Source organism: Argentina silus (assembly GCF_951799395.1).
Source record: "Argentina silus genome assembly, chromosome: Y".
Lineage (NCBI taxonomy): Eukaryota > Metazoa > Chordata > Actinopteri > Argentiniformes > Argentinidae > Argentina > Argentina silus.
In genome coordinates this window covers 35,736,696-35,751,327 of record NC_139654.1, presented here as the reverse complement: position 1 = coordinate 35,751,327, position 14,632 = coordinate 35,736,696, and the positions used below count along the sequence as shown (strand labels likewise).

Sequence of the window (14,632 nt, the reverse complement as noted above, 5' to 3'; positions counted from 1 at the left end):
CTAGGGAGTTTTTCAGTGTCACAAAGTGGAAAGTTCTTGACTGGCCAAGTCGATTTTTAGGCAAAAAGACCTGAAAACAAAGTAACTGAAGATGGCAGCAGTAGAGTGCCTGGCAGAGCATCACCAGAGAAGATACCCAGCGCCTGGTGGGGTCAATGGGTCGCAGACTTAAGGCAGTTATTGCACGCAAAGGATTGCCAACCAAATACTAAACGTAAGTGCTCAATTTGCACATAACATGAATCTGTCCCATTACTTTTGGTGCCATGAAATAGGGGAACTATGTATAAAAGGTGTTGTCGTTTCTAAATGGTGAAACCAATTTGTACACACTGTTTCCCGGCAATAGGCCTTGTACAGGAGCCCTGGAGCAGCCCTCCGTCCAACGGGTTAGATACTTAGCCTAAAGGGTCTTACCCTAATAGGTTTCTTAATATATACTTAGGCTGGTGTCTAATAGATTCACCCTACTGTTCACCGTCTCCTTCCCACAGTTTCCCCTGCTTCCTCTTTCTGGCTTTGTTCCGTAAGCGACCCACAACAGAACACAGCCTGTGAAAGCCCCCCAGTAGTTAACGACTGCTCTATTCTTATGAGTGCCAGTTAGTGTGGTTGCAGGAATTTTATTTATCAATGAGGACAATTCATCCAAAGGGAATATTTTAGTAAGAGGCTAGAACAACCATTTAGATCCGATGATGTAATATGCGCAGTGAAATCAAACTTTTTACAATTAACAAGGAGGATAACACAACAGAATTGAAACAGTCACCTAACAAGAACTGAAATACTTATTTTTCTTTAAATGCAGATTTGTACTTTATTTAAGCGTTACAGCATGGTAATGCAATGTAGCAATAACATAATTTAAGAAATAAAACCAAAGTAAATAAATTAAATCTTACCCTACTCTGTCTGATTTAATCTAATTTTAGAGAGACTTCATCCAGCATCGGCCTTTGCAACCACCGAACACTCTCGGTTCCTCTATCCGCCCTGCTGATTTTTCCGGAGTAGCACCGTGCCCTCAGCCAAGGGGCTTTGACGACTCCCGTTTCCCCGTCCAAGTAAAGCGGTCACTCAACCTCCAGCAAGCCTTTTAACCGAGTCCCAACCACAGACAGTTATGGGCAATGCGAACTACTGAGAGGGCGAGGGCTAAGTCTCCAGGCAGCTAAGGGGGAGCCAACTCTGATACTAACAGCCTCCAGGCTGGGGAATTCCTAGTTCTAATTTTCTCTGGAGAGAACTTTGGCCTTTGTGCAACCCTGACTGGGTTAGACCTCCTGCTCCTTAGGAAATAAAACTTTGACTTGATTTAAATTTAGAGAGGCCCCGTCCAGCATTCCGTCGAATGCTCTTGGCTCCTCTATCAGCCCAGCTCGATGACTCAGACCCTTCTAAGTGAAACGGTCACTTAGCTCGTTGACTCCGGAGTAGCACCGTGCCCTCAGCCGAGGGACTTTGACGACTCTCGCGTCCCCTTCCAAGTGAAGTGGTCACTCAACCTCCAGCAAGCCTTTTAACAAAGTCCCCACCACAGACAGTTATGGGCAGTGGCAACTACTGAGAGGGCGAGAGCTAAGTCTCCAGGCAGCCTTATGCCAAAGACCCAACTACTAACAGTTATGGACAATGCCAACTACTGATAGAGCGAGGACTAAGACTCAAGGTGGCTAAGAGGGAGCCTACTCCGATACCAACAGCCTCCAGGCTGGAGGCTTCCAAGTCTAAACTCTCCCCAGAGAGGACTTTGATCGTGGATACCCCAATTGGGCTAGACCTCCTGGTCTCTTAGGGATCCGTCCTCTGTGAGGTCTTACAGAATTGCCCGTTGAGACACATTTCTGCAGGATGCACACACGTACCTCATAAAAGTTGCCAGTAGACTGACTGCCACTTCTTCTGTTTAGCAATCTGCTTAGCAACCCTCTCTTAGCCATGTCAGGTTCCTCTTTCTCTCTCTCTCTCTCTCCCTGCCAAAACTGATTACAGTTCAACAACTTTAGTCATAAAACAACTTGATTACATTCAACATCAAATCATGCCATTCGTTTTCAACTTCAATCATTAAACTTGTTAAACACATTTCAACATTAATCGTTCTGTTCGGTACATCTGATATCCTTTCGTTAGTTACATTTAAATAGTTATATTTTGATGGCATCATTAGTTATTTAGTATATCCTATTCGATCACATTTCAGGATATCATTACTTCACACAGGCCTGTCTGGAACTAGGTGACGTTGCAGGTTGAGGGAAGTCCATATCTTTCGACAACACATACCATCAAATAAAAGCTGAAAAAATGCTTAACTGTCCCATTACTTTCGCAGGGCACTGTTTCAAGAACTTACTGAAGACACTGTCCAAATAAAACATTTAGCGGGCTCAATGCTTGAGTATTGAGTCATTGATTTAGGGGTGGCCTGGCCCCCCTGTCCCTTGTTCCATCACAGCACTAAACCTGATGCATCATTTGTTTGGTATGTTAAATTAATTGGGGGGGGGTGGTTCATGCAAGGTTCTAGGCTACAGGTGTGCTGTAAAATATTACGTCATTCTTTATTGTATTGTAGAATGCAATTGTGCCTCTATTAGCTACACCTGTAGGCCTCGTCATTTAAAAATGGTTTGTCATTCTATTGCAGACTACAGTAGACCTACAATATTAGCCCATTAAAAGCTTCCATTTGATTACGTAAAATAAATAATAATAATAAACTCAATGATTGAACTGATAACTGAGCTCTTTTTGCCCAAGACAACTCGTGGTTGACTGTCATCTAATTTTGATAATATGCGAGTTGTGCCCAATGACTGTAAATAGGATGGACACATTGAAGTCTGACGTCACCCGATTCATTTCAATAGTAGTAGCTTGTGTCGCTAATTCGCCAACGTAATGATGTCGTAGAATTTAAGTTATAATACGTTATCTCCTCAGTCACCTGTCTTTATAGACTTTGCACAGGTTAACGTCTTCTATTCAACGTATTTCTGTTTCCTTTCTACTTGCACCAATAACATTCAAGATCTATATTTCGTCATCAAGGTGTGCGCCGCCCATTGTGCTGGCGCCAATTCGTCTGGTCAGGCCTTGCTGACACCCAGGCTCTTTTCAAAAGCCTTTTGTTCTAGCTGTTTACAACTTTGTTTATTACTTAATTACCCTAACTTTAATTATTCTATCCTGCTTCCTCCTGCTTTGATCCTTTGTTTTCTTCACCTATAGCAAACCCCTCAATCTAACCTCACCCCTCTTTACTGCATCCTCCAAATGTTCTAGGACCATCTGTTTTCCTGTGACCTTTTCCCTTGTGTGGGATTACAAACCCTTATATTGTCTTTAAATTTACCATAATGAGTACTTGCTCAGTATTCACACTCGTCTAGAACAATGTCAGAAGAACGTGTGAGCCAAATGCAGCCCTGTGCAGGCCTCTGCCGATCAAGCATGTGCACTGGGTTACCAATACGAGAAGCACACGGGAACGCACCTCAGCCCTCAGCCAGCAAGCAATGCTGGCAACAAGACAATACAGACACAGCACATCATTCAGCTGATAAAACAATACCCACTTTAGAAGTCACTTTTCTATAACCGAAGCTAAAGCACATGCGGTAACTGTAATGGGTTAGGGTTATAACCCTACATCGTCATTATTGATCATATTTATGTTCTGACGTTTCATCATTTATGCCCCATTAGGATCAATGACTGTAAAAGAAAGATACCCGTAGTGTAATTTATTCAGATTCTATGCAAGTCCTTTTGTGTTATTTATGAGATGCTCCTAATCTGCCTACGTTTTCAGAATACGATTTGTTTCAATATGGCCACGATATTTCATCAACCAATTTATTGTCAATCTCATTTTATTCTCGACGTAGCCTAATCAGAAACATAGGAGTTAGGTCATGTAAGAAAGTTTGCTCAAATGGTAATGATTTGAGAAATTAATTAACTGTTTGATCCAAAGCATATAAATCGCGAGGGAACGGTTAACGTTGCAGTAGCCTACACTTATAGGAAGCTTTACCTTTAGCCACAATGTTTACAGTGATTGTCCAATTGATATCATCATCCGAAGTAAATTACGACCCTACAGAAAACATGGTCCAAATATCACCCAATGTTAAAAAGCCAAATAGGCCTTCTTAATATCTTCCATCACTAGCCACGATTGACAATATTGTCGATCTCATCCCATGATGTTCACTCATGGCAGCGTCCCTCAATTCCATCAAGCCTTGATTAGCATTTCACTGTAATTGTCAACAGGTATGTAAATGCTATGGATTTATTTGAAGACATGACGTACTGCCTAACTAAAAGCGTATTTCCACAAAATAGATGTAGAAAAAATATTCATTAACCTGTCAGAATGTAACACACCTGGAGACTGGCAAACTCACAAGGCTAGGCTAATGTGCAGTAAATATGCCTATGCCAACAATTTGAGATGCAAGACTCTCGTTGCCAATAATACTAGCACAGCTCATCAACATCAAGGTTAAAATGACACACTGAATTACCTTATTAAAAGCAGCCAGGCCATAGATCAATAGGCTATGTTGCTTAGTTTGTCCCATTAAAAATGCATTCTAATGTCATACTTTTATGAAAAAGCTTTGGGCCCGCTCCACCAGTGCGATTAGCACAATTTAAAAGATGGCATTTTGACACACGTCAGGTCGAGCTATTGAAAGAAATTGGTGCAATTGGTGCACCTAAATTGTCATCTTGCATTCATGATTGTGTGGTATAGCTACTTATTAACTATTATTGAGAATATACAAAATAATAATGCATGTAATGGCCTATACTGCACACAGAATGTGATTTGATGTACTGTAGTGTTAGTGTTAAATTGTTGTGGCACTTCTGGATGCAACGTGCCCACATCTAGCATGATTCATACAGTTTCCATGCTCGTTCTTAACCCATTTGTGCCGAATGCCGCGCGACATCTACCGCCGGTTGCTGCGTTGCGCACATTTGAATCTACCGCCAGTTGCTGCGTGGCGCAGCATTTTTGATTTGACGTAATTTTCATTAGTGCAGCATATAATGCACTGTCATTGGTTCAAATACACATGAGGTGGGTCTTGTTGATTTTTTAAAACCATGTGCGCACCCAAATGTCATGAGCATTATATGCTGCACTAATGAAAATTACGACAAATCAAAAATGCTGCGCCACGCAGCAACTGGCGGTAGATGCAATGTTGCGTCGCGCAGCATCCGGCACAAATGGGTTAATGGCTTGCTCATGCTGATAGAATCCCTGCACGTTCCTTCCCCTTGGCTGGCTCAAACACTTCCATATCAAGTCAGCGCTTTATGGTAAGAGAAATGCATCTATTGTCCAAGTGGGGCTACAAAAAAAATTACAATGGCCATGGCATGAAAATAATTGTATAGCATGAAAGTCACGCTGGAATTGACCTCATTTGGCCAGGAGCAATATGACTCTGCCATTGGAATTACATTGGGAATTGTTTTTTTGGGCAGAACTACAAGTGAAAATTACAACGGTACCAGTTGCCACTAGGTTTTGCGGCATGCCCGCCAGATGGCCGACTTATCCCCTGGTTGTAATACTCGCAGGGGAAGCATGTCTTCCGAAAGCGCTTGGAAGAACGGCAATCAAATTTCTCATGGTCGTGTGGTGAAACTTAGACAAGTACTAGTCGCAAATGTGGTGACTGTAGCGCACGAGCAGCAGCAGTTGTTGAACGAAATGACAGCGCCAAAGCGGATGAAATAGAATGCTAAAGTTGCGCTGAAAAAAATGTGTGGCCATTTTTTACCCCTGTACCTGTGATTTTGGGGGCATTATTGAATGTCTTGGGCTCGTCTGCATTCACCTCACTTGTATGTGCTTGTGTTGGGGGGGGGGGGCGGCGGCGCGTTGCGTTTTCACAAATAATAGCCTATAACTGCGAGGCAAGCATTTTATCAGACACACCCCTGCATTTTCTTACGACAGGTGGTGTCATTCCTACGTGACACTCGGGAGCCTCAACCGACCTGTCCTGTAGGACGTGAGTTGCTCAGCTGCCTGGCTCACTGAACAGTCTGCTAGTTTTTGTGTACATTTCCGAACTCAATCATGGCTGCACCTTCAACTACCAATGTCCTTTGTTAGTTTCAAGATCATGTAACTAAGAAATTCGCTGGAGAAAAACATGAAAATAATTGACAGATTTATTGTTTCAGTTACGAGTACTCCCACATTGTTACGAAATGACAGCACATTTTAGCCAGGCTACTTTTGATCTATCTAATGACCGTTTGCGAGATACAAGATCAGTGAAGACTCAGTCGTGCCATCTGACGTGAGACAATGACACCCCTGTAGATTTTGTCTTATGACAAAATTGGGTCAGATGAGAGTTTGTGAAATAAATAGCCTACAGCATCTTTCCCAAAGTACTGTAAGCAATAGGCTAGATGATAGTATCTTTACATTTTGTAATGTGAGACCACAGTGAATTGTCCTCCTTTTACTGTCTTCTTTAGATGTTGAGGTCTTACGAAAACCGTTATGTCTGTTCAGTTTTGAAATAATCCATCAAAGCTAAATTGTTGTCGACAGAGTCAAACCTGCTATGTTTCCTCTCTTTCTCTCTCTGTAGTGACTATTTATTCAAGCTGCTCCTGATCGGTGACTCTGGAGTCGGAAAGTCTTGCCTTCTCCTCCGATTCGCAGTAAGTATCCTGTGATAGACATTTATAACCATTCATCCTCTGGTTTCTCAACAGGTTCTGGTAACTTAAGCACTTTGACAATTGTATTTGTAAAAAGTGCCATTCGATTGTGTAGTTACAGCGAGCTAACTTGTATTATGCTTGCAACCCACCAAGTTCGCGACCCACTAAACCAACTAAAGCACTTGGATGATAAGAATCCTAGCTCTAAACCATGTCCCTAGCCCTAGCCCTGTTTGGCCTCATAAGGACCAAGGGGGTGGAGGAGGCTGAAAGATGACTCTTAAGCACCAAATAGGTCTGCTGAAGTAAGCTCTGTTGAAGCCCGGTAGTGACTGTGGAAAAGCAATTGGCCTTTGCACGTACGGCGCAAGCCCCGCTGTGGAAAGCCAGCAGGTGTCCATAGGCTGCCCAACGTTATGAGTGCCCTGCTTGCTTCAAATACAGCAGGTTGGAACTAGATTCTTTGTGATGTGTACTGTATGTACCATGTCAAATATTTGTATTATATCCTTGTCCTACACATTAAGTGTTACGGTCAGAGCGAATGAACCCAGGTGCTGAACACAGTCAGGACAAGGATATAAAATAATAGGGTATTTAATGAGGGAATAACAGGGAATGGGACAAGGGGGGAAATGGCAAACGGGGTAGGGCAGGTGGGTAGTGTGGGCAGGCAGGTGGATAACGGAGTCGAGGTTCTGGAGGGAGAAGGTGATTAAACAGAGAAACGCACTTTAAGACTTAGATCTCTATGCGACTAAGTGGCCGAGAACGAGACTAACTTGAAACAACAAAACAATCTGGCAGAGTGGATGGGAGGCCGGGGTTTAAATACAGGAGGTGATGAGCAGATGACCAACAGGTGAGCAGAATGAGCAGGTAGAGATGGTGAGTGACGGAGAACCGGAGCCTGGCCATGCCCACACACAACACACACACAGACAGACAAGACAGAGAGGGAGGCACTGGCACAGACTAGGAGGAAGTGGAGGGTGTGACATTAAGTCATTCTCAAGTTAAAACGTAATTTTGCAGTGAAGGATGCTTTTCTCTCTAGAGAATATGAAAGGGTTAAAATGATTTGTCCTTAAAGCAGGATATGAGTGTTTGTTCCAGGATGTCGGAATGTCCCCTCACTGGCTCTCTCCTCTCCCCTCATCAGGATGACACATACACAGAAAGCTACATTAGCACTATCGGAGTGGACTTCAAAATACGAACGATAGAATTAGACGGAAAAACCATTAAACTTCAGATCGTAAGTACAGATCCCCATTCCCAATCCCCTTTTGTGCTCCCAAAATTTCTCTCTGCCTGTAGAACTGCTGAAACCAGTGTATGCATTCTAACTGAACTGTATTCACCCGATATTCTAAAATTACTATGGTGAACTGCAGTGCCTTGCGTAAGTAATGGGACAGTGAAGAATTTATTATTTATTTTGGCTCTACATTCAAATGTTTTGTATTTGAAATCAATTACTATGAGGTTAAAGTGGAGATTCTATTTTCACATTGGGTCCTGACCTCAGTCTATCTGGAATATGCCCTGTTCTAGCAGAAACTGCTCTGTCCAGAAACAACACCTAGCCTCTTCACCCTAGACACTTGTTTAGATCTCAAATTGATTGAATAGATATAGTGCCCTGCGTAAGTAATGGTCAGTGAAGCATGTTTTCTTTTTATACTCCAAAAGTTTGGATTTTAAATCAAACAATTATGAATTGAGGTTAAAGTAGAGATTCTCAGCTTTTATTTGATTGTATGTGTGTACATCAGAATCAGAATTCTTTTATTTGGCCAAGTATATTTGCACATACAGGAAATTGACTTGGTGAGGTTGGTGCATGGACATAAAAAACAAATAGCAAATATTGACAAAAAAATTACAAAATAGCAAAAGTATTAACAAAATAGCAATAACAAATTTACAAAGAGCAGCAGAACAATACATCTTGTAGGCTGTGTGAGACTAAATAGCAATGAGGCTAGAGGCTGTGAAATGGTTGTGGGGCATGTACACTAAATTAGAATAATTTTAAATAATTATAAATTACACTGTCAGTGCATTGTTTGTGTGACAGGGTGGGGGGGGGGGGGGGTGTCAGAGAGAGGCACGGGGCTTGGTTGTGAGCCCCACTGCCATGGGGAAGAAACTGTTCAGGTGGCGCAAGGTTTTAGTCTTGATTGACCCGAACCTTTTGCCGGATGGAAGTCTCTGGAAGAGGTTGTGACCAGGATGGGAAGGATCAGTGATTATCTTTCCTGCTCTCTTACTGATCCTGGAGTGGAACAGGTCCAGGAGAGATGGCAGGTTGCAGCCGATGACCTTGTATGCCTGGTATGTGTGTGGGTTAGGTACAACTCGTAGTTTTTTAAGTGGTGATGGACTACATATGAGGCAATCTCCTTCTGTTACTGACTGGGCTGTAAACTCTACCCATTTATACCAATCATTTTGCTTTGCCTGTTTCCATAATGTATTTACCTTATATTCTCTGTCCCTACCTCTTTTGGTTTCAACCTGTGTTTGCTTCACTTCCTGACTCAATTCTCTAGACAGGGCCTGTTCTATTTGGGACAGCATATAGATTAGTATTATTACTTTATATATCACTAGTCCCTTCCCCAGGATCCCCCAGGCTCTACTGTCCTTCCCGTTCGGCTGGGGGCTGGATTTCCGGCCCCTGTTCAGCCTCTGTACCTGTTCCTTCATTTCCTCTGTGCTCCTGTACGATCTCACCCGTTCCTTCGTCTTCTTCTCTGGTTTGCCTGAGTTCTTGCCTCGGGACCCTGGTGCAGTGGTTCAAGTGGTACCAGGTTAGACTCCCTCGGACTTGTATTGCAGTGGGGGTGGCTCGCACTACCTCGTACGGTCCCTCTCTCCTTGGCTCGTTCCACTTCATTCTGAAGACTTTGATGTACACCTGGTCTCCTGGAGTTATTGGATTGGGCAGGGATGGCTCCGGCTCCGGCTGCTTGTCTTTTTCCTGTGAACATATAACTTTGTGTATCTCAGTTAATTGTTTCATATATTGCTTTAATTCCATCTGGAGTTGTTCCAGTGGGGGTCCTTTGTAAGGTCCTCTTAGCGTTGGCACTGGCATGGGTCGACCCGTAAGCATTTCATGCAGTGTTAAATGCGTGTTTCTGTTAGTCTGCATGCGATAACTCATTAATGCAAGTGGCAAGGCATCTACCCAGTTAAGTTTTGTGCTGGCACATATCTTATTCAGCTTTGTTTTCAGGGTACCATTTATTCTTTCTACCATTCCTTGTGATTGTGGATGGTAGACACAACCCAATCTTTGTTGTATTCTTAACTGCTGTATGACTTGTTTCAGTTTTCTGAATAAATGCTGCACCATTATCTGAGCTAATCTCATTAGGTATTCCAAATCTGGGTATTACTTCTCTTGTTCGAAATTTAACCACTGTTCCTGCCCCGAATTCTGCCGATGGCGTTGCTTCTACCCATCTGCTGAATCTATCTATGACAACAAGCATGTATCTTTTCCCATTGACCTTTTTTATCCTGTCTACATAGTCCATTACCAAATGCTTAAATGGTCCATCTGGAACCGGTATGTGTCCTAAGGGTGTTTTGATTCCCTTTCTCACATTGTTTTGTGCGCATACTGTGCATTCTGCCAATGCATTTTCTACCATTGCCTGTAAATAGGGTGACCAATACCCTTGGAGTTTTATCTTTCTCACAACTTCCCCCCTTGCGCAATGGTCAAAACCATGCGCATCAGCCATCAAAATCCCCAGTAGCACCGTAGGTGCCACTATAGTACCCTCATGTGATCTCCACAATACTGTAGAGTCAACTTTTGCCCCCCTTTGGAGCCACATGGCTTGCTCATACGGCCCTGCAATCTGTTGCATGCGTATTATATCCTCTAGCTGCGTTATTGGTTCTATTAATACCATTGGGGCCAACACGGCCACCTCACACTTCGAGGCTCGCTTTGCCGCTTCATCAGCAGCATTATTGCCCTGAATAATGTAATCATTGCCTTTCTGGTGCGCCTGACATTTGATGATCGCTAACAGTTTTGGTTTCATCATAGTCAACATCAATTCCTTAATTTGCTCACAATGCTGTATGGGTGACCCATCACTTTTCAAAAAGCCTCTCTGTTTCCATACTGCCCCAAACAGATGACAGACTCCATGCGCATACGCTGAGTCATTAAAAATGTTCACTGATTTGCCTTCCCCCATTTTACAGGCTTCTGTCAGTGCTCTTAGTTCTGCCAACTGGGCCGAACACGGTTGTGGACAGCTGTCTATCTTCTCTTCTCGGAATGTCTGCCCTATTTGTTTGACTATGCCGTACCCTGCATGATTTCCTAAATGATCTCTATAACATGAACCATCCACAAAACATGTCTCTTCTGCATATTGTAAGGGTGTTGATTCTAAATCTGGTCTTAACCTAGTGAATGTTAGCGAGTGTGCTATACAATCATGTTCTTCCCCTTCATCTGCCAGTGGTATTAACTCAGCTGGATTTACTGTGCTACATCTCTTGATAGTGATGTCTGTTAACCCATTTGTACCGGATGCTGCGCACCGCAACATTGCATCTACCGCCGGTTACTGCGTTGTGCAACTCTGAATCTCCTGCCGGCTGCTGCGTGGCGCAGTATTGTTGATTTGTCGTCATTTTCATGACGCGTGCAGCAAATAATGCACTGTCATTGGTTCAAATACACATGAGGTGGGTCTTGTTGATTTTTTAAAACCACGTGACCACCCAAATGTCGTGTGGTTCGCCGAAAGTCACGTCAATCAATCAGACATACACGTGCGTTTATTGTTGATTTTTTTTGGAGAGCGGCGAGATGGCTATGACAGAGGAGGATTTTGACAGCGAGGGCAGTGACAGAGTTGGGAGAGTTATTGTTATATAAATAAATCATATAAAATATATTTTTTCTTCCCCATCTGATTTTGAGGATTTTTAGAAAAATGTGTTGGTATGTTAGTGCTAAGGGAGCATGTTTTAATACAACCTGTGATTCTTACTTTTTAAAATGTCATTTATTTCATGTTTCTATGTGCTACAGAGGCTTAGATATTAAGGTTTTGGTAGACGTTGACAATTCTTAGTATTTTTTCAGAAAACCCTCAGGAGATAAGGATATTTATCCTAGAATAACAGGTTTTTATAGGCGTTTTTAGCAGGCGTTTTAGGAGTAAATGGGTTAATAATGACAAATGACAGGTTCCTAGCTTGTGTTCGAACAAACCTTCCCTGTTCTAATAGTTCCACTGTTTTGTGATGTGTGTGTGTGTGTGTGTGTGTGTATATTGTTATTGGGTAGCCCATTGTGATTGACGAGGCCTTCTCATAGGCATAGTGCATAGCTGCCACTCCCTGAAAACAGGGCGGGTACCTCTGGGCAACACTGTCTAGTTTGGTGCTATAGTAAGCTAACGCTTGCTTTTTCCTACCACTACACGTTTCCTGTACTAACACTGCTGAAGCATACCCATTCCTTCTGTTTGCCACACAATAGGAATGATACAGTGGCACTCATGCTGGTGCCCGTTGCATTTCTTTTTTCAACGTGTCAAATGCTATTGTAGCTTCTGTTGTCCATATTAAAGGGGCTCTTAAGTTCTGCTGACCCGCTGTTTTCATCAGCACCCTCAGAGCTGCTGTTTTTATCGCATAGTCCTCTATCCAATCTCCACTGAATCCTGTCATTCCCAAGAATGTCATCATTTGGCCCACATTTACTGGTTTTGGTGTTTTACTTAAGCCTTCTAATTGTCCTGGTGATATTGCTTTTGACCCATGTGCTATAGTTCTTCCCAGATAGTCAACCTGAGGTAAGCAATACTGCAATTTAGTTTGACACTTTGTGTCCCCCCTTTGCCAATTTTTGGAGAACTCTTATGGAGTCCTCATGACATTGTTGCAATGTGGTTGAACAAATTAGCAAATCATCCACGTATTGGATTACTGTGCTGTTTATCTCCACGTCTTCTAAATCTGCTTTTAGCACCTGGTTGAACACGAGGCGAATGTTTGAACCCTTGAGGTATTCTAGTGTAAGTGTATTGTTGTCCTCTGTAGGTAAATGCAAACAAGTACCGACTTTCTTCTGCTAACGGTACACTGAAAAAAGCTGAGCATAAATCTATCCCTATATAGTATTTGGCTGTCGGAGGAACATTTGTTAACAGTGTATGAGGATTTGGTACTTCTGCTGGCCAATCCTGTACCACCTCATTTACTGCTCTTAAGTCATGCACCAATCTCCATTTTGACTTATCTGCTTTTAGAATTGGAAGAAGGGGGGTATTGCACGGGCTGTTTATTCTTTCTAAAACTCCCGCTGCTATCAAACCCTCTATTGTTTTGCTTATTCCTTCCTCAGCTTCAGGTTTCATAGGATATTGGGCTTTTCTTGGTAATACACTGCCCTGTTTTGTTCTTATAATTATAGGGCTTGCTGATTTTACTAAGCCCACGTCAGTGTCATGTTTTGACCAGAGACTTTCTGGAATCTGTTTTTCCATGTCATCTCTCAATTGATTATCTGATTTTTCTTTCATCTGAACTTGTTGTTTAACCAATATGGCTACTTCCTGTGGTATACCATTCATAGGCGTGGCACATTATTTTTATGAATTCTTTGTCTGCAGAATGTTTTACCAATGGGTTACTTGTTTCTTTCCGATCACTTTTTAATGCGGTTCTCATCATTGGTCCCAAGTCTCTTGCTCTATACCCTTTATTTACCATTAACCCATTTGTGCCGACTGCCGCGCGACATCTACCGCCGGTTGCTGCGTTGCGCACATTTGAATTTACCGCCATTTTTGATTTGTCGTAATTTTCATGAGTGCAGCATATAATGCACTGTCATTGGTTCAAATACACATGAGGCGGGTCTTGTTGATTTTTTTAAAACCACGTGAGCACCCGAATGTCGTGTCGTGTCGCGGAAAATCAATCAGACATACAAGTGCGTTCGGCGAACCACACGACATTTGGGTGCTCACGTGGTTTTAAAAAATCAACAAGACCCACCTCGTGTATTTGAACCAATGACAGTGCATTATATGCTGCACTCATGAAAATTACGACAAATCAAAAATGCTGCGCTGCGCAGCAACTGGCGGCAAATTCAAATGTGCGTAACGCAGCAACCGGCGGTAGATGCAATGCTGCGTAGCGAAGCATCCGGCACAAATGGGTTAATGACACATGAGGAGCAGCATTAGGTATATTATACCATTTTTGTACAAATTCTGATTGATCTATTTGCATAGCTGCTCCCTGTTTTCCCACTATGATGTATTGTGACATTAATGGGACAACCACATTTTTAGTTTGCTCCTGCCAAATTTGTTCTTGGTAGGAGTCGCAATTTGAGTCAAACTGCATAGTGCAGTGGTAGTCAAATCGTGGTTTTCGTGCATCTGGCAATTGGGCTTCAATACATTTTCTCCATTTTAACCAAGTTTGCTCTTTCATGGTTTATTTCCCCTAACCAGTAAACATTTGCGCTTGCATTTATTGGTATTTCTTGTCTTTATTGCCATATTATCTACATTTACACCTTCTGGGGAACACCATATTTTCATCCCCAGCATGCATAATGCATCCCTCCCCAAGAGATTCACCGGTGTTTGGTCAGAGATCAGTATGGGCAGGGTTGTGGCTCTGTCTCCTATCTTCAGACTTACTGGAGTTGTCATTGGAATTAACTGCGCTTGTCCCGAGAATCCTACTGTTTTAACAAATGTTCCTTACCTAGGGAGGTGAGAGGCATAATTTAGACCTACACAAGTGTAGGTAGCTCCTGTATCTATCATCATGGGTATGTCTCTCTCTTCTATTTGAACCCCTATATGTCCCCTATATGGATTGGCTGGTCTTTGTG

The 14,632-nt window shown here is 42.6% G+C and overlaps 1 protein-coding gene across 1 annotated transcript in view; it reads left to right on the top strand.

Annotated features, from left to right (window-relative positions):
* The window catches only part of LOC310823760 (ras-related protein ORAB-1), a 35,602-nt gene that overhangs the window by 7,711 nt on the left and 13,259 nt on the right, over positions 1–14,632 (top strand). The window contains exons 2-3 of the mRNA XM_083696604.1: positions 6,648–6,720; positions 7,886–7,981. Of these exons, the coding sequence (XP_083552730.1) occupies positions 6,648–6,720; positions 7,886–7,981 (169 nt within the window). The remainder of the gene's footprint in view (positions 1–6,647; positions 6,721–7,885; positions 7,982–14,632) is intronic.